This window comes from Epinephelus lanceolatus, chromosome 16 (assembly GCF_041903045.1).
Source record: "Epinephelus lanceolatus isolate andai-2023 chromosome 16, ASM4190304v1, whole genome shotgun sequence".
NCBI classification, from domain to species: domain Eukaryota; kingdom Metazoa; phylum Chordata; class Actinopteri; order Perciformes; family Serranidae; genus Epinephelus; species Epinephelus lanceolatus.
In genome coordinates, this window is record NC_135749.1 from 19,727,338 (window position 1) to 19,748,224 (window position 20,887).

The following is a 20,887-nucleotide window of genomic DNA, read 5'->3' on the forward strand; positions in this document are numbered from 1 at the left end:
TATGAGCACTGGGGGCGCTGCACCCTCTGTGAGTGGGTGCCAGTTTAAAGGGCTCAGCCAACAAAGCTGCATTTGCATCCACACAAGGTTATGGCACGGAGCTGGAGGAGCTACATTCAGCTCTCCTAATGACACCGACGGTGGAAAAATAACCTCAGGAAATGGATTTAATGAATATATGTCGGCAGCCTGATCGTCTTAAAGAGTCGGTAAGCAGTAAACTACTATGAACTGTATCCATAAGGGACGTAACGTTAAAATAACCAATAATATACGTAAGTTTGCGTTACTCTGCTGTACACCTCCGGATAACTGGAGGCGTATGAGTTTGTCTTTGTCAAATTAAAGTCTTTGCTTTATGAATTTAGGCAGGTTTTCGACATATTTATTAACGTTAGCTGTTACAAAACTGGCCTTAGCTGCTCATGTAAGCTAGCTAGCTTAACTGTCAGTGACGGTGTAACGTTGGGGGGTTGTCGGATATAAGACAATCGTCGAGAGAAGGGACAATGTAAGTGTTGGCAATAACAGACTCCCATTGGGTAAAGTAACTAGAAAACCTGAGACTGAATATGTAACGACATGTCTTTTGTGTAGTATCATGTTGTGGATGTTGTTGGACACAGTGCGCAGGCGCGGTGGCCTATTTCATAATTATAAACACAAACCCTTGAGCCGTTTTGTCTAGTAAACTCCAAAACCTGTAAGAAACTGTTCGTTACGTATGAGAGAGGTGGAGGTGGTGCATTAAAGAGGAGCAGAGGAGGCATGTCAAATGACTGTGTAAGCTTTAATGAGTGACTTGTGTTTTTTATTTTGTCCTAAGTGAAGGGCATACAACTTAAAATGGCTGTAGAACGTCTTCCAAGTGCAGACAGAGTCAATAATAACAGAAAATGTTGGATTATGACATTTCTGATGGTCCTTGAACACATTATGTGGGAGGAACAACATAACTGAATCTAAACTGTAAACGGTGATATTTCATCTAAAGCACTTTACGTGTCTCATTTAAGATTTTGCCAAAATAAACTATTCGCGTTAACTCATTTATAGTGGAGGGAAGGTCATGCATTTTCCCCAAGTCACTCAGGGAGGCTCAACAAAAAGTATTTGTAGCTTCAGGTAAAGAACATCTGTAAAGAACAGTCCCTAATGATAGTAAGATTTACTTCCACTGATCGAATTTAGCAATCGAAATACAAGCCAGATACCATACCAAATGTGAGGTGAGAATGTGTTAACTTGCTGTTAAGTCGCTTACTCTGCTCTTGTTCTTTGCAGAATGGCCTCAAGGATAAAGACCCAGACTGGCAAAATGGTTCAGAAACAGAGGAAGAACCTTTGCTTCGAGAAAACCCCAGGCGGTTTGTCGTCTTTCCCATCCAGTACCCCGACATCTGGAAGATGTACAAGCAGGCACAAGCCTCTTTCTGGACCGTAGAGGAGGTGGGTATCAGTTCTACTATGCCAAGTAAATCTTGTCATTTGAGTGTTTCACCAGCTCGCTTATTAGGAAGTTTTACTGATCAAATGCATTTTGATAAAAACACTAACTTAACAGTCTCATTATGTTCAACTGTCCTACTATCCTTGGGGTCAATTTGACCCCGTTCAATTTTTAATGTCTCTTAAGAAATGGTCGATGTCACACTACTTCATATTTAATGACTTTTCTAAATCTAACGGGGACAGCTGGGTAAACACAAAACCAACATGATTATATGTTTTCAATGTCTGTTGATGTTGTGTCTTTCAGGTTGATCTATCCAAAGATTTGGCACACTGGGACCGCTTAAAGCCTGAGGAGAAACACTTCATCTCACATGTCCTAGCCTTCTTTGCTGCAAGTGACGGCATCGTCAATGAGAACCTGGTGAGGAATTTCACTCAGCTGTAACAGATGTTTTGTGGATTGTATGCTGAAGAGATGATCATTTCTAGATCAACCTACAACAAACACTAATAGATTGAAAGCAGATGATACTTTAAAATAATGTGACAGGGTATTGAAGTTATTTTTTCTTCATATTTGTGTTTCTGTCATATCCATCAGGTGCAGAGGTTCTGCCAGGAGGTGCAGGTCCCTGAAGCACGCTCCTTCTACAGCTTCCAGATCCTCATAGAGAGTGTTCATTCAGAGATGTACAGCATGCTCATCAACACCTACATCAGGGACCTGAAGGAGAGGTTAGTTCCTCTGATGCTCAGTGGCGATGATTAGATGGTAAAGATTATGTGCCTCAGTGCCTTTGGAGCAACTGCATATCCACACACAGACATGTTCTCTGCACTCATCTAATCTTCTGAAGATTCAGACAAACTGTAAGACTTGCACCTGTTCGTCGCAGGCTGAGTCTGCTCCACATTGTGGTTAATTTCTGATGCATTTCCAGCTACAGCAGCTTTCATGTACCAACAGACAAAGCAACAGTTTAACGGCCTCTGCATCAACTGGCAGTTCACAAAAGCTAAATGATTTTTTTTTTTTTTTTTTTTTTTTAAATGCATCAAGTTCAATTCACTTTTGGGTATCCGTAAATTTAAAAAAAAAAACTGCAAGGCAGTCAATGCTTTTTCTAGTTACTGTATTCGCTATGCTGATGCTATGTGTTTATAGCTAGTAATGAAGGTCGTTTTGTATTTATCGTGTGTTTCAGGGACTACTTATTTAATGCCATTCAGACCATGCCTTGTGTCAAAAGAAAAGCAGACTGGGCCATCCAGTGGATAAATGACAGCAAATCCACATTTGGTATGAAAGATACGACATTCAAAATATCATATTGTACATCACATAATAATGAGAAAGTGTTGTCTAGAGGAGCTTCCTATTTACCTGTAGTTAATAGCAGTCTTAACACTTTTTGCTTTCAGGGGAGCGCATTGTGGCTTTTGCAGCAGTGGAGGGCATCTTCTTCTCTGGCTCGTTCGCAGCCATCTATTGGCTCAAGAAGAGAGGACTAATGCCTGGCCTCACGTACTCCAATGAGCTGATTAGCAGGGATGAGGTGAGATGAGTTCACACAAAAAAAGACGTGGATTTCATCTGTTAAAAGGATCAATTTAAGGTGTAGCTGGGGAAAAAGGTGGGAAGAGGAGTTGTGTATGATCTCAGGCTACAAATGAGAAATCAGAGTCAGGTCAGGGGTGAAGTTATCCAGGACTTCTTGTTCTTGCAGCACATTAAATAATACAACACAGAAATCTTAGGCATTGCTTTTGCATAGGCTGTGCAAGTCCTTCCTGCCATTTCAGGCCATTCAACTAACTTTAAGCTTAGTGTTCTGGATTACTGTTTGCATGTGCCACTCCTCTGATGTGACTGCTGGCCTGTTCAGCTCTACCATTCACACTGTGCTGTTTAAAAATGTTCAGAGTAGTCATGGTGGTCTTCGGTCAGTTTAGGTGGCAAATATGGTTACAGCTTGCACATCAACACAGTAAATGGCTTATTTTTTCTGGTTTCATATCATCTACTCTTACGTATATATATTTATGTGTTTCCTAGGGCCTGCACTGTACCTTCGCCTGCCTGCTGTACAGCTACCTGGTGAAGAAACCATCAGAGGACCGGGTCAAGGACATCATCACCAAAGCTGTTAGCATTGAGCAGGTCAGCTAGTGTTGGAGGAAATATGCTCAATCCAGACCACACATTTATAAATTGCTTTGCATGTTTTTAATTTGTTTGTTTGTTTTTTACATATCATGTTTGGTGTTGCAGGAGTTTTTGACAGAGGCCTTACCAGTGGATCTCATTGGAATCAACAGTTGTCTGATGAAGCAGTACATTGAGTTTGTGGCTGACCGGCTTCTCTCTGACCTCGGACTGGCCAAGGTAACTATCATTTAAAAGGTACAATGACAAAACAATGTGAAGGGCATCATCTTCTCTGGCTTTCATACATCTACTCATGGACGAGAGGTTTGTGCTTGTGACAGTTTAAGATGTAAACATTAGTGGCGTCCTCCTTGGCTGAGCTGTGATATTAGCTAGCTTCATGGTGCTGGGTGAGCTAGCAGTAGGTGCACGCTTCCATCTGCACAGTGGTGAGGTTGGCAGAAAGAAACTGAAACTGCTCACAACAAGGTCTGTGGCTTATCTTGAGTAACTGGGTCATGATTTCTGGAAAGAGACATTGCTGTTAAGTTTTTCAAATTATTTTTTTCTGCGCTTTGAGTACCCCAAGCTGAGTGTCACCTAATTCCACTATATTTTAGAGAAGGCAGACATCTCTATGACCAGTATCTCCGACACTCCACAAGTAACCCTTTTCTCTCTCCCTCTCTCTCTCCTCTAATCAAAGGTATACCAAGCTGAAAATCCCTTTGACTTCATGGAGTCCATTTCACTCGAGGGGAAAACCAACTTCTTTGAAAAACGAGTCGCAGAGTACCAGAGATTCGGGGTTATGTCAAGTACGATGGACTATGAATTCACTCTGGATGCAGACTTCTGAAATTTGGATGACATTTCGTACATTAGACCTATTTATTTATTTTTGTTTAAGCAGTTACTGACATAAAGCCATGCTCAAGTCTTGTCACAATACTATCATAGTATTACAAAGGACAAATGAATGGTTTTAGATTAAATAAAGCCGCACTGTTTCAGCGGGCATGTATAACTTTTGGTAATAGGGATTGAGAATCACACCTGGAGTTAAGCAGCCTCAAGTAGAGTGTATAACACATGGATCGTTCAAGCCCTGCTCATGTCTACTCTTTACCTCAACATACTGTAAGGCAGGCATATGACCTCAATTTTGGTGAGTGAGGTGATGGGAGAGATTATTCTGCATCTCATTGGACATTTGAAGATGGTTAATATCTAGAATATTTTTTTATTGAGTCTGCAGATCTGGCAGCTGGCTTCTATGGTTGATTGTTTTAACTTTTTTTGGTCATTTTTAATGTACAATAAAATGTTTTTTTAAAATGACATTTTCTTTGTTGTAATTAAATAGTGCTTGTGATGTAGCTATTAGACAGCATTGTTCAGCAGCTTCATTTTCAAATAGGGCTGCAACTAACAATTCATTTTGTTACTGATTAATCAGCCGGTTAGTTTTACAACCAATCATTTAGTCCATAAATTATCATTTAAAAAGTGAGAAATGCTAACAATTTCACAGAGCCCAAAGTGATGTCTTCAGATTGCTTATTTTCCCCAACCAAAACCTTAATTTACTATCATAAATGACCAAGAAAAACAAAATTATTGCATTTAAGAGGCTGAAACCAACAGAAAAATGACTGAAACGATTAATCGATTGTCAAAATAGTTGGTGATTAAATATCTTTGTATTTCAGAATATGAGTTACTAGTTATAAATATGGTTTAATGACATGATTTACATCTATAGAGCGGTCAGAATAAAGCCGTGTTGATGTGCATTGTAGTTTTACTGAAACTTGACACAGTCAGATTAGATTAGCCACTCCTCCGTTAGCATACGGATGCTGGCAATGATAGCTAACAGCTAGCTTGTGTTTTCGCATTTTGAAAAAAGATGGCTGGGGACCTGCAGGGTTTTGCGCTGGAAAAAGCCGAGCTGCTCTCCATCCGTTTGAAGGAGCTCCTGTCTTTGGGACAAGGATATGTTCGGGCTCAGTTCGGGGTGGATTTGGGTCTGAAACCTGATGTGTACCCGACGTGGGTCGTCCTGTCCACGGCCGCGGCGGGTCTGCTGTTGCTCCTGTGTCTGTCCTGGGCCGCTGTCTGTGGCGGTGCGTTTGTCGGGAAAAAGCGAGGCTCCCCGGTCGCTCAAGGCAACGGTGAGCCTGGCAAGGCCAGTTTTGCCAAAGCTGCCAAACCAGAAGAACAGAAAAAGAGGAACAAAAAGAAAGCGACTGAAAAGGTAACATTGCCGAGTGGTTGAATCACAGTGAATCAAAACAAGAGCTGTCGCTAAACAGTGTTAAATCAGTTAGCGTCAGTTAGCCGTTAGCTAATTAAACACAGGTATCCCCATTGTTATTCTCAATAAAGTTGAGTTAACCGTTAGGTAGCCAACTTCGCTTTCTCATACACCATGAATTAGCTAACGATAGCATCACAGCCCACTTTGTTTACACAATATAAAGCTACCCAGGGACAGTCGTGTGACCCAGTTACTTTGACAAAAATAAACCAGTTAGCTAAAAATACACTGAATCACGTATCTCGTTTAGATCATGCCAGCTAGCTTAATATGTGTAAAACGTTAGCCACTTGATTAGCCTCTAGCTAATGATAATTCATGCTAGCTAACGTTAGGTAAAACGAAACCATAAGATAACCGAAGCATACCGCCTTCATGTCCCATTAATAAACTGTATCTATAAAGTAATTTAGCGTGTTTTTACACATTTGCTGCCGTTATTCAATCAGTAACGTCAATATAGCAGAAACATGAGTTCGACTGGACTACATTAGCTCATCAATCCACAGCCATGTGTTTGTAGTCAGGTGCAATTAAGCATGTAAAAATTACCAACCAAAATGGATCCGGTTTTTAGATTTAGATGTGTAGCTAAATTGATATTTTCTTTTTAAAAAGTATGTTCATGCAGTAGTTTGTGAAGCATACAAACTCACTACATTATAAGGATCCATCTTGAAATTAGTTGGTGGATTATTCTATAAATAAAAGATGGGTGTACAGATTTTAGGTAAGCATGTTTGACAGTAAGCATGTTTATCTTATGCCTGTGTTTCTCCTCCAGAACACTCAATCCAATGGACAACCCGTGGCCGTTGCTCAGGAGGAAGTCAAAGTGACGGAAGTAGTTTCCAAACTTGCCCAGCAGATTAAAACCGAGAAGGTATGTTTCAGCAGCCACAGTTATAGGGACCCGAACCTGACAATGGGCAGGGCAGCCACAAGTTGCGTCTTTCTCAGTTACATTGAAGACAGTTTTGTTTTTGGTAAAATGAAACCACATTGTGACTCCTTGTACATTTTACCAGTGAAGCATGGCCTCACAGGACTGCAGTGAGTGTAACCTTTTGTTACCTCATACTTTCTTTAAAATCACTTTGATGTCACTCTCCACAGGTGCATGAGGGACAGGCCCCATTGCAGATGAAAAAGAACAAGAAAAAAACCAAGACAGATGTGAAACCAGTCCAACATGTGTTTACAAATGATGGGAAGGAACCTGATGATGGTAAGACTAAACTGTTGTAGGGGAAATTTCACAACATCCACCCATTGCAACCGCTTATCCTCTTGAGGGTTGCGGGGGGGCTGGAGCGTATCCCAGCTGACACTGGGCAAGAGGCAGGATACCAGCAGGCAGGTCGCCAGACTATCGCAGGGTTGACACAGAGACAGACAACCATTCAGGCTCACATTCACACCTACGGCTAATTTAGAGTCACCAATTAACCTGCATGTCTTTGGACTGTGGGAGGAAGCCAGAGTACCTGGAGAAAACCCATGCTGACATGGGGAAAACATGCAAACTCTGCACAGTTCAATTTTAATTTAAAACTAAGTGTTTAGTTTTAGCCAGTACATGCCGCTCATGTCTTCAGTATATACAACTTACTTCACCTTCTGTGGATTTGTTAAGCCTCAGTCATTACTGTTAAAGTCTTCATGTTGTAGCCAGCCTCTTGATTAAATAAACAACCAAACTTTATCCACAGTCAACCATCAAAATACTTACTTATCATTACCTTGCACATGGCAAGTCACCTAACCATTTGGTGGTGGTGTTTTTTGGTGGTGTTTTTTTTTTATTCCGTTTATGTCCACCAGGTGCATGGGAGACCAAAGTCAGTAACCGAGAGAAGAGACAGCAACGCAGGAAGGACAAGGGCCCCGAGGACTCTGGTGGCCCTGGAGGGGTGGAGACTCCCAAGAGCAACGTGGAGGCACCTGTGGCCACAGCACCTGTCAACATGAAGAAGAACAGAGGAAATCAGGGTATGCATGAGTGTGATGAACATGTAGTTAACATATGGTGTTGACAGGACTAAGCATATATATATATAGCACCTTGATGTAAACAAGAAATATCAGGTAATATTACAAGTTACTCAAGTGCATTTTTTGTCTATATTGATACAGAGTCCCTGCATTCAAGAACTACTGGAAAGGGGGAGACAGCCACTGGAGCTGGTAAGGATATAGTTAAACCTTTGTTATTGTGACTGAGATAGGAAAACTATTAAATAGCTCCCTTTTCTTTATTTATTATTACATTATTACAACATTATGGAAAGGACCCTACAGAGAAATGAAATGTGTTTCCTCACCTTTTACTGACCAAGTCTTGCAAGAGGAGAAGTCTCAGAGAGGTGAACACATTGTCAAAATCAGTTAAATATTCAGCCATGACATTGAAAATCTTTCAGATAAGAGGAAGATATGCTTTCTGTACTCCAACACTACAAATTCTTCTCAGCACTCCCCTCTCCCTTTCTAACTAGTGTATCCACTATTGTTTTTCCTGCAACAAATCACCTCTCACAAGAATTCATAAGACTTCTCCTTAAGCATGACTTGGTGACAGTAACAAACAGACCAGCAAAGGGTACAGAAAAACATTTTATTGCTCTAGGGATCTTTTCTGGAATATTATCAGTCTAATAGCAATCTTAGGCTGTCGCTAGCAAAAACAGGAACTTTAAAAGGACATAAATTGGCAGTGCACAATTGTCCCTAGGGATTACAGTGCAGCCTGTTACACTGCTGCAGCTGCTGAAAAATAGATTTGTTTCTCTATAACTCTCAAATACAGAATCTGCTAGACTCAAGATTGTCACGTTTTGACAAAACTGCCAGTATGACTCCCTGTCTTCCCCCAAATGTTCCCCCACAGTGTCCTCCAGGTGGAGAGAGGAGCCATCCGTTAATGGTGGAGGTTGGACCCATGTCAACTTGCCTGTGAAGATCCCACGTCAGATGGGTTCCATGGAGGGGACCAAGTGGAGTGCCATCTCCACGGCTACACATTACAGGCCCCCCTCTAAGCCTCAGTCTTGGGGACAGGAAACACAAGGTACCACCTCGACCTGGGTAGACCTTTTACACCACAAAAATAAATATCTGTAGTGCAGTATAACAAAGCACATTGGATTGAAATGAAACAAGAAAGGTGTTTGAGAGTAGTTATGGTGTAGGGTTTGTAGTCCTTTTTATTCCTCAAGGACAGTCCAAATTTTAACTACTTACATTAGCAGTATGATCAGATATTTCATCATACAGGACCATTTGTGTCCATAGAGCTATTTCAGGATTTTCAAGACTAGCTACAGTAACAATAAAGCCCTGCCATTTTGACTGCTAACATATAAATAAAAGAAAATAATCACAATAAGAGTTTTTTTTTAATTTCACTGAGCTCATAGTAATGTTTACTGTCAAACTGAGCCACCTGCTGGGCAAAAGTGGTATTGCAAGAGAAAAATGAATTGGAGTGGCTGAGTTAGCTGGAATTGAAATCATTGAAAGTCTAGATTTAAATCAACTGATGCTCAACATTGACATCCAAAATAATATCTACTTTCATAAGACATACATCGTTGAGGGTTTTTTTTGTTTGTTTGTTTTTCTCCCAAAGAACTTGGATGTCAAGCACCGACATTGGGCACAATGAAAAAATAATCTTATAATCTGTGATAAAACCTGATAAAGGCCTTATGTTTACAGTAATTAAACCAGTTTTTAAGACTGTGGAAGGTGTATTTATACTGTAATTGAATGAATGACTGCACACCAGTTCTAGGAAAAAAGGTAGTTCTTGATATCTCCATCGACTCTGAGTGTAGACATAAATAGTTCAAATATATTATTCTTTAAATAGGCCATATAATCACAATGTGTTTCTGTGTGCTCTGGCCAGCAGCATGGAGTGGCATTGATGGCCGGATAAAGACTGACCTCAACCCAGTGACCTTCTCCATGCTGGGACTGAACACCACAGGTTGGTATTGTGAACACCCATCAGCTTTATCACTCAGGCATAAACCAGACTCGACTTCCAGAATGCGTAATCGAAGAATTACAATTTTATCTCCCCCACACTGACTAATTTACTTCTTTTTTTTTTTATCCCTCCCCCTCTCTCAATCACCCTTTGACTGTGTTTGTAGACCCAATATCAAATACAATGGAGCTTCAGTGGGCGAGGCGGCCTGATGTTGATGTTGATAACGAATGGTCCGGATTCAGTGAGTATTTCAGCAACCAGTTCCACACACAGAGCTCTCTAAATAAGAGCAGATCATGAAAAATAGGAGCAAAGCTGACAATGATTTTGTGATGATTCCCAAGTCTGTAAATCAAATACACGCACAGAAAAAAATATTCATATCTACCCCCTGTTTACACTTGGTTTTAAAATGTGTCTTGGGTGTTTGGATCACAAGTGGACAGCACTAAGTACAAGTGTAAACGACCACCAAGACACATTGTGATCCGATCATTCAAACCACTTGCTGAGGTGTTCTGAGACATGATGAGAGACTAATGTATTGTCTAACTGCTGCCCTGTTGATGTGGATTATTTTAGATGGGATGGCACCAGCAGACCCTAGCTCTGACTGGAGTGCTCCTGAAGTGCCATGGGAAAACTACGAAGAGCCCCCTGTGGTGGTGACACCAGCACCTCCAGTGAAGGAACAGCCTGTCCCCAACAAGGTATCACTGAAACTCTGTCAAATCGTCCACATGGCTGATTATGTGTCTCTAACTTATCCCTATGTAAGGCTTAAAAGTCCTTGAGATGGCTTTTACATTCTGGATTAGATTGCCTTGTTTTTTGGCACAGAATTAAGGAAGCAGCACAAAAGCTATGTTAAACAGTCCACTTCCATTCTTTTCTGTGATTCATACAGTCTTGTAGTGTCTGTTCCACAGAGTACCTATTGATTTCCTTCTGCCATGGACCCAGTGATCCTGATCTCTAAATAACCTATATGTCTGTTTCTATGATGGCAGGTATTAGAGGATGAGAAGGACACTGACGACCCCTCCGATGGAGCAGCCAAATCCAAAAAGAAGAGGAAAAAGAAGAAGAAAACAAAAGAGGAGGCTGCAGCTGAGGCTCAGGTAAGAAACAAAACCATCAAGCTGTCAGATTAATATTGTCCACAAAAGTATAAAACTGTTTTAATGTATTTATGCTATTTATTTGTACATGTCAACATCAAATAAAGATGTGTTTTTCCTGTTTTGTAACGTCGTTTAATTTCTTTGATTGTAGATGGTGAGCACAGTGCCACTGGTCAATACAACACCTAAACCCCAAGAGCCTCCTGTGCCGCCCACCAAAAAGCAGAATCCCAGCATATCAACCTCTCAGAGTAGGTTTCCACAGCTCAGACTCTTTTATATTCACTCACAATGAGGAAACAGATTTATTTCTTATCCTTCCTTTTTATCTTGCAGAGAAGTCTGAGCAGACTGCGGAGCCTCCGAAGCACTCCCAGAAGAAAAAGGCCCAAAGGGAAACATGAAGTCACATCACAGGTTCACACAAAGCATATGCAAATGATTGTAAAACGTGTCACATGCAATAATTACCAGGTACAGAGTTTCTTTCTGAGATACACAAACAATTTATGAGTTACCGAAACAAAAAGAAAGCTAGCGGTGGATATCACCTGCTTGGCTAAATATAGAGATGAAATGTGGTCCTGTGGACTGCAGTCTTAACTAATTTGCACTATTTGCTACACTGCAACCAGAGCGGAGTTTCAGGGGAGGTGGACTCGCAGTGGAGGTACATGTTCATGTGATTATTTTTCATGGCATCAAAAGTTGTCCCCCCCCCCCCCCAGGTGTTTATAATTGCTAACCCAAAAATATAAAATGGGTGTTTATTTTTTGTTATATGAAAATTTACATGAGAAGCATACATTTTTGTTCCTCAGAATACTGCACTTTGTTTTGTTTGCCATGCTTCCACCTCTATATCAATAATGAAATGTGTGGGAGCAAGCTGCATGTGAGGGCTGGTTTCCAATCAGGATACAGTAGTTAAACACTCACATAACCACGTCTTCATTCGTCCTGGCCATGATGTCATACCCTCATAGTGCAACTACAATGTAAGAAATTGGAGACAAAAATGCACTCTAAAAGTTTATCTGAAGCTAATATGAGGCACAGTACAAAATTCTCTCCTTGTGTTTTCTTGCTTAGGTGTGAGGGATACATCCTGGCAGTCACATAGAGGTTTGTTGCCATGACAAAACCCTGATAATAAACCTACACGTGACTGCCAGGACCAAGGTTTGATTTGGCTGTTCTCAGACTGCTGAAGCCTCGTATTAGTTTTGGCTGTACATTAGGTGGCACTTGTGCACAGTAAGACCCTGATCAGACAAAGCACGTTTTAGCAGCCAGGGGCAGCTTTTTGTGATGGTTTTCAGTGAGGGTGAAGTGTTTTGCTCACTGCTTTTGTGTTGCTTAGCGCCTCACAATTTTAGACTCTCTGCACCTCGTGTTTTCGCAGGAGTGCCCTGAATGCCTTGAGTTGAAATAATTTCAATACAGAGTGGAAAAAGCTCCAAATGTCACTGGTGTTTTTGCCCCACTGCCCAGTCAGATGAATAGAGAGGCAGGTCCTTTGAGATGGCGATGACACGATGTCAACCTAATGTGAGCTCACTTTCAGCATCGCCTTAGGCAAGCTGCAAAACATATCTGAACGAACTCTCCTCTACTACTTTTACCAACCGTAATTAGGCCCGACGAAGGTGTGACTGCACAGCCAGTACGCACAGGAGAAGTGATCACAGCAACCGACTGTGACTCTTTAAACAAAATTACATGTGAGTGCTGTTAGGACAGGTTTGCCTATCCTTTAATTTAAAGTAAAATCTTAAAAAATTTATCCTTTGTGTTTAAACATTTATTGCCTGTAGCCTGTGTAGTTTATACAAGCTCCTTAATAAAGATTGGCAGCTGTTATCAGGTTGTTTCACAGCAGGCCATAGAAACTTCTCCACAACCACTCCTGTAACGTATCCCACCTCTTCACCATCCACACGTGTGGTAGCATGTTCCAAACAGTTGTTGTTTTGCCAAAATATGGTTACAAGCACTACTAACCTGAGCTTCAGAGCTGTGCGGAGAGGCATAGCAAGACACTCACTATGTTTACATGCACATAATATTCTGGGTTTTGCCCTTATTCCGAAAAAGACAATGTTCCTACAAAGGTGTTTACATGGCTAATAGAAACGAAACTTTCACTAATAGCCACTTTTTCTGGTTTTCCACCAGTAACGGACTTGCTTGACGCTGCAAACACAGCCTTCCTCTTTGAATCCTTTAACCACCTTCTTGAAACATTAAGCGTTTGCACATATCAAAAAAACCTATTGATATCAAAGTCTTTCATAGAGTTTAAAAGTAGGCGTGTTTTTCTTTCCGACCAGAAATGTGGGCTTTTCTCTTGGGCGTGTATCTCTACCCCACAGCCTTACTAACTGTTGGTTTGTGTACAACACATCCATTACAGTGAACAGATTTGACCTTCAATAGACAAGGGGCTGTGTAAACTCCTTGATTGAGACGCATATTCAGAATGCGATGTATACATCTTTGAAGAATGCTCCTGAAACCTGAATAATACCAGCATATCCCACGTGTCTTAGGCCCTAGTCTCTATATACAGACTCTACATTCAGTGAATTGGTTTCCGGTTGTAGGCTGTTTGTAGTTCATGTGATATTGACCAATCACATTTGAGCCAGCTGCAGTTGTTGCCAGGTTTAACGGTCCGTGCGGTGAACTAACGAGACGGAACATAATTGGCGTCACTGCAAACTCTGAATCCATCACAACTGTTCAGCATATTTACTTACATGTAAACGGAAGTCGAAAACGGAAATTCGCCTCCTCCGCCCCAATCAAACCGGAATGCCAAAAAAACGGGGGTCTGCCCCCAGAAGCTCTATCGCCATCTGCCGGAAGTCAGACGCCGAATACAACCGATGGGTTCCGAGAATGCTTAAGCCCCGATCACACGGGATTTTTTTAATTGAATGCCACTAATGAATGCCAGGCAGCCAGGCAACCACGCCATCATCTCCTTATCGTAACCTTTTTGTGTGATCACTCTACCATGAATTTATTAATGTTATTTATTTCACAGTAATTAGTAGGTTGTTACTAAAATGTTCAGGCAGAGGGTACTTGCTGTAGCTCTGGTTGAGGGTGAGGGGCTGTCAGCAAATAGTTTGTTCGGCACAGGGAAACAGACATCTGTGTGGGTACATGAGGCCCTAAAAAAGAGGTCGGGTCATGGAGAGTACCACTACTTGGTCTAGGAGCTTCGCCTCGATGATGGCCGTTTCCAGGCGTATTTAGGATGACTCGGGGGCAGTTTGACAACCAGCAACCGCTACCATCAGTTTCTCCTCCATTGTATACCAACTGTAAACTTGTTGCTGTGAATCATCCCATCCCATCACAACGCAGAAACAGCAAGCAAATGTCACTGGTGTTTTTGCCCCACTGCCCAATCAGATGAATAGAGAGGGAAGGTCCTCTGAGAGGGCGATGACACGATGTCAACCTAATGTGAGCTCACTTTCAGCGTCATTCTCATTTAAAACAATTACAAAAAGGTGCCTCCAGCTGCTCAATCACTTTCCGTGTGATCAAGGCTGTAATTGGAAAATGCTTTATTCTGAAAAAAGTTTTAATTCAGGATGTATTCAAACAGAATATGCTGTTTGTGTGACTCCTGTCACATTCAGAATATTGTCGTTTTGGAAATAAAAGTCAAAAGTTTGTGTGCATGTAAACATACCCAGTGATGTAGTGAGTTTAGCCAGAGTTTGTTGAAACTGTAATGACATCTGGAACGGTACTGATTCATCAGTTATGGATCAGATCAGACCCTTTTTTCAAAGATGATGCTAAATTTTAAATTTGGACGTTGTAAACTGATTCTGGATTCACACTGAGGACTGTAGAGAACTTGTAGAAAGCACAGTAACTGATATCAACCACCAGGAGGCACTGTAATGTGAAGTAAAGGAGTTGTGGGATTATCCCAGAAAACAGTAGCACTATTAAGTATTGTCCATCTACTTTTATCATTCTGAGTGTGTCTGTCGTTAACTGATTAGACTGTGCGTTTATTTCCTAGAGACTTAATGATCCCTTCTGCACTCATATCCTTTTATTATTATTTTTTTTTAATTCTTCCAGTTTTTGTGCTAGAAAAAGCCATGCCATATGTACAGATTGTAAGGGCTTTTTCCAGTTCTGTGATTGCACTGTGCAAAAGGCTGTATTAAGTTCCTTTTGATGTCGACGAATTGTTTTTTACTACCTTTTTGCAGAATGTGAAATGTGTTGGTTTTTATTTTTGTTTTGTTTTGTTGAACCTGACATCCAGGTTCTATGATGAGGATTTTTTTTTTTTTTTTTCCCTTGACATAAATTGAGAATGAAGACATACAGAGGTATAACATGGATCAGCTTTAAGTCCACATCAAAGTTGGTTTTAAACAAGACACACACACACACATACATATAAAAGGAATTGAATTCCACTGCCTTAACCTGTAGTTGTAGAGAAAGTGCATTGGCATTCTTTTTATAGTTTCCGACCTCTTGCAAGTTTTGATGTCAGAACTTAATTTCATCTTGCATGACTTTGATAACAGTACTTGTGTACATGAAATGAAATGAACGATCTCTCGCTTTAACTGTTAGTACTTTGTTCAGGAGTACCACTCAGTGTATATACTGTAATAGCTTTTTTAATGAGACAAATTGCAGCTTTTCTGTGGGCATCCAGTTTAGCGGACATTAACAGGACTCTGCTGATGGTAGTCAAAGAGCCTGTGTGCATCAAGGTGTTGATCAGCTGGTGGTGATGCATAGATTTTAGTAGAGCTGATAGAACAAATCGATACCATGTCGCTGTGTTTTCAGACGCCCTTCTTTTTTTTGTTTAATTTCTACTGATGATTAAAATGGATCCAATCTATGTATTTATATACTTGTCTCTAGGACATGGTTACGTGAATGATTTTGTTTATTGAGGAGATACAAATGATATTTCTATGTTTGTTTGGTAAAAATAAATGAGAATTGCTTGATATCACATTGTCATAGAAATGCATTTTTCCCCTAAAGCTTACTAAAACTATTGTTTGCAGTATTATAATTTAGTTAGTTATATAAGGCTTGATACTTAAAGATTAACACTGCTACTTTTTTTAACCTGTACCCGTTTCCCAATGTTTTGTGCCTAAGTGACTTGTGGAAAAAAAAAATTGAAACTGTCCTTTACTGAGAGAGAGATCTGCAGCCGACAGACTCCAAACAGGCTACAAAGAGAAATACAGCATTGGGTACCTTACACTTGTTCCAGTCTGTTTAATGTGACCAAGTCTCAAAGGAGAAGTCGTGACGTGTGACATTGAGATGACATTGAAAATCTTTTAGAGAAAGTAAGAAGCATTTTCTGTACTCAAACTATTACTGGCACTCCTCGTTCTAACTCTTAATCACATTTCCACCATTGTCTTCCTGCAAGAAGTCACCAAACAGACAAGTGCTTTATTTCTCTGTAGGGTCCTTTCCACAACATTGTCAGACACTTCTAATAACAATCTGAGCCTGCCAGTGGTTAAAAAAGAGCACTTTTTTTGGTAGTAGGTGGTGATGTAGCTTGTGTCACATCGTCCAGCCGCAGCTCCCTCTCATTACTCATCCAATTTCAAATATTGTCAACCCAGTTTCAATCAGGAGAGACTTGTTTTTTATAGTTAAAAGAATATTAACACATGCAAATATAAATGAAAAAATATGAAAAGTCTTTGGCGATTAGACCCCATGGAGATGGTATGAATCCATAGTCAAAAAAGGAAACCCCACTCTGGAGGAATGAGCCCTTGTTGAGCTTGTCCTGGACTGTGGATACGATGGCTGGAGGTGAACAGGGTGGAGGAGGGCGCGAAGATTCTGCTTAAAATGACTGAGAGAGATTGTGGCAAAGTTTGATTGGATAACTAGAAGAGTTAACACCTACGGTCAGCTGATTAGAGGAAGCAGTGGGAGTGGGGTGGAGAGAGTTGTGAATGGATGAGCACAAAAAAAGTCTTCCTGAGTGAACTTACCTGTGGATCCTTAAAAAAAGTCCTAGAAGGCACTGGATTCATTAATCTAAAAATGGGGCCTTAATTGGTATTAAAATGTATCACATCAATATTTTAAAGTCTTTAAATTGTTTGGGAGAGGAAATAGATTTTAATGATTTTTTTTTTCTTACAGGGTATTGTAAAATCTCAAAATAATTGTTAATATCTATCTTAAAAAATGAATTAAGTGAATTCTTCTTGCTTTAACACCAAGCAGCTTGGGGGGATAGGGGAACCAACAACACTCATATTTTGTTTGTGCTCAGAGCAGAGGATCCACCGTCTACTAGTTAGCTGTCACTGTTCCCCGGGTGGCACAGGGAAGTGAATTTAAAACAAAAATTGGGAATTATCAAAGATTACACAGCATGGCTGAAACCGGTACAAGGCAATGCAACAGGCTGAGTGTATTTTACACACAAAAGAAGTTCAAACAGCACAATGGGAACCCCACATGCAGTGAGAAAAGATAAAAATGCCAAGAAAATCTACCAACAAACGCCAGGTATTTCCCAGTTTGTTTATTGGTCTCAAATTTATTTTCCGAGTGTTATTAGAAAATGACTTTAAGAGTCTTACATCTAGCTTGCCTCAAGCTATAGGAACCCTGCATAAAAAGTCTGTAACAGGAGCGCTTGATGATAAACTGTTTACATTTATGATGCTGACTCTAACAGCCAGAGCTCTTCAGGCAAGTTATATATAATGAAATCAGTTGTCCTGACTACGCACAGATGGTTTAACCATATTTAATTATGTTATCATGCCATGAATTAAAGGCATTTTTTGCAGCTGAATTCCACACAAGCAATACCGACAGTTAATGGTGCTTTCTTCCTGTTTACTGGCATCTTGTTTTCATGTTTACCGTCAAACTAATCCCAAATCTGTGGTTAATACAGTAAGGCTTCACTATATGTCACGGTGCAAATCTGTGTCAGCATCCAGTGGTGGCCCTGGTTGCAGTGACCCTCCTGAGACCAGACCGCTGCTGCAGTCAATGTGGTGAGGCAGTCGCACGGCACGCTCAGAGACCCTGACCTCCTTCGTCTCATCAGACTCTCCATCCCTCATCTCTCGGTTCATTTGGGATTTACTAGTTTTTAATCTCGTACAATCTCTGGCTCACTGTCCATTCAACTTCACTTCAGATATGTTGTTTTGTTTTTTTCAATTCTTTCCTGCCAGAGGATTGTTGTACTTATTTTCCTTGTTTGTCTGTGTGTATGAAAGGCAGATATATTAATAGTGAAGGTCACTCTCTAATGGATGGTACTGTAGTCGCTCAAAGCCCTGCTATGAAAATCACTCGCTAATGCTGTTTTAAAAAGAGATCCATCCAAAGTCCGTGTGTCTGAAACCCACAGGCTTCACAGAGTGCAATGCTGAAACAAGTCAGCTAAGTGTGGTGGCATTATGCGGTCAAACTATCAAATGAGTTCACCCAAACACTGACTTTGGGATTGTACTGCTCCACAGCACGTCTGAGAAATAAGAATTATAAGGATTTGTATTTCTTGTCGTTACATCAGAGCTCTCTCTGCCCATACTTCTGTTACACTCTTCAAACACTCTCTGTAAATGTTATGGAAAATCATTGAGGCTGGAAAAATGGACCATCAGTTCGAGATGTCCTCTTCAGATTGCGTTCCAGCGCTTTAATAGGTGGCAGTCTGGTCAGTATTAAGTCATGGCAGGAGAGGAAAATCCCCTAATGTGACGACGATGCGGTCCATCCACCAGAGCTTAGAGCTGTGGTCACTGGCCCATCTGTCAGGCTTGATCCAGGATGTTTGTACAGACAGAGAGGCGAACTGACATGAAGTGAAAGACTTCTTTTTCTAACGGTGCAATGAAACACATCAGTCTTTAGTCTTTTTATTTCAACCCTATCACCAGAATAAATGTTGGAATTTTCCGTTTCTGCAAACCACAGATATGTTACGTAAGTTTCATATGTGGCGGATATGTTAAAACTTCATGTTTGTTTACTTTTTAATTTGTTACTTTAGAAAGGTTGGTTTGATACCTATGAAACATATAAATGTATCATGTCTGTGGTTTGCAGACACATGGGCAACTGGGATGTCTTGAAACTTCACAAAGACAAAATGCTCTTGCGGTGACATGGTCTCATCAGGCCTCAGTGTGAATCACCTGATGTCAGAAATAAATCTACCCACATTAACTTGACATTAACCTGGCACACTGCCTTATTTTAAGAGGATGTCACTTGCTTCATGAAAAGTGTAACAGCTGCATTCGAGCACAGCCAGATTAACCTGCTTCAGGGGCCCTGGAGCAAAAATGAGCTGCCAGGCCTCTATTAACCCTCCGTTCCCTCTCCTCTGTGCACTGTGTACACTATCCCTGTGCTGTCTTTAATTATTAATTCAGGAATATGAATCATGTGGGCCCAATATCAGCATAAATAGTGAGGTCCTAAAACTAGATTTTGATATAGGACCTATCATCAAGACACGGTCTCGAGATCAAGTGAAAGCAGAGCCCACTTGAAGACCCTCATTATGTTAGGTGATAGTGTGCATCGGTTGGGCATATTGAACCTATTCGCCAGAATTAGTGTTGGTATTGAGTAGAGGTTATGTTGAAACTTTCCATCTTAACATTATGTTGTGACAACGCTGTGGTTAACTGTGGTGAGGTTATAAACCCACCTGGTTATAGTTAGGACAGTCTTGGAACCCATCAGCTGTTGATCTGACAAGGATAAAGCCTCAGGGGGAGATATCCAAGCCAAGACTTCCTCTTCGGTGCACGGGTCACGGTCACTACCTGGAGCTCGCATGTACAGAGCCTGGGTTTGTTGAAGGTGGCAGCACTGTTTGGGCTGAGAAAGCCTGTGAGTTTATCTTCTCTATCTCCTTTAACTTTAGCTTATATGGGAGTTATGCTATTTAGCGTGTGAAATAGGGTATGGTGAATGTGCTAGGAATGGTAGTATCGGCACTGTCTCTACCTGGAGCTCGCATAAACGGAGCCTGGGTTTGTTGAAGGTGGCAGTGCTGTTTGGGCTGAGAAAGCCATGTGTAAATAAGGTAAAGGAGGTTGTTGGGTCGGTGCAGGGAGCAGTGAGAGCTGGCATTAGGGGAGTGTCTCTGGGACATCAGAGATCACTGTCTAGCCTCCTGGAGGTGTCGTGGGACCAACTAGACAGAACACTGGTGAAAGGAGGTTCCCACCTGATGACCCCAAAGATATGTTAGTTATCACTGCTCACTGCTCTGTATAGTTAAGCCTTGCCATAATAGCTTATCATAGGGCTTAGGAGATTATTCACTGAGTGCTGATCCTTTCTCTAGAGCACAAACTTCTCATGTTTATTTGAACAAAAGCTAATAAAAAGTGACATCATCATCAGACGATAGCCGATGGGTGCCAAGGTTGCATTTTGACCAGTGTGTTCTGCCTCTTCACATGGACTGTTTACCTGCTGTTGAAGAGTGATTGGTCAGTACTACTTGGACTACAAATGGACTACAAACGGAAACCAACACTTCCAATACCAAAATCTTGCCCTGTCCCCAACAGATTTTACAAACAAATGCAGGTGTCTGTTCATAGAGATTACAGTGAGTAAAACATCATGTTTGGTGGCTACAAACATGGCTGAAAATGTCCCTAAACATTTGTTGGTTTCAAACTTTGGTCTGATAAGTGTGTATTTACAAAAAAAAAAAAATAATGTTTATAAGTTTGAACATTAAATATCTCGTCTTTGTACTGTATTCAACTGAATATAGGTCAAAAAAAGGT

The 20,887-nt window shown here is 40.9% G+C and overlaps 2 protein-coding genes across 3 annotated transcripts; both read left to right on the forward strand.

Moving 5' to 3' along the window:
• Nucleotides 1–44: 44 nt before the first annotated feature.
• rrm2b (ribonucleotide reductase M2 b) lies at nt 45–4,947 on the forward strand. The gene is made up of 9 exons (XM_033636419.2): nt 45–209; nt 1,285–1,449; nt 1,760–1,876; nt 2,057–2,190; nt 2,661–2,755; nt 2,878–3,011; nt 3,512–3,616; nt 3,728–3,841; nt 4,311–4,947. Exons 1-9 carry the CDS (start codon nt 162–164, stop codon nt 4,461–4,463), a joined length of 1,065 nt encoding a protein of 354 aa, XP_033492310.1. The 5' UTR covers nt 45–161; the 3' UTR covers nt 4,464–4,947.
• A 493-nt stretch (nt 4,948–5,440) lies between these two features.
• Nucleotides 5,441–12,914, forward strand: mtdha (metadherin a). Of its 2 annotated transcripts, none has more exons than XM_033636238.2 (12): nt 5,441–5,864; nt 6,712–6,810; nt 7,044–7,155; nt 7,752–7,919; nt 8,064–8,114; nt 8,818–8,997; nt 9,841–9,921; nt 10,091–10,168; nt 10,510–10,637; nt 10,938–11,048; nt 11,203–11,302; nt 11,388–12,914. In XM_033636238.2, the coding sequence occupies exons 1-12, from the start codon at nt 5,517–5,519 to the stop codon at nt 11,453–11,455; spliced, it is 1,524 nt and encodes a 507-aa protein (XP_033492129.2). In that variant the 5' UTR covers nt 5,441–5,516; the 3' UTR covers nt 11,456–12,914. The 2 variants fall into 2 exon arrangements, with proteins under 2 accessions (XP_033492129.2, XP_033492130.2); XM_033636239.2 differs by having other exon boundaries at nt 9,844–9,921.
• The last annotated feature ends 7,973 nt before the right edge of the window (nt 12,915–20,887 follow it).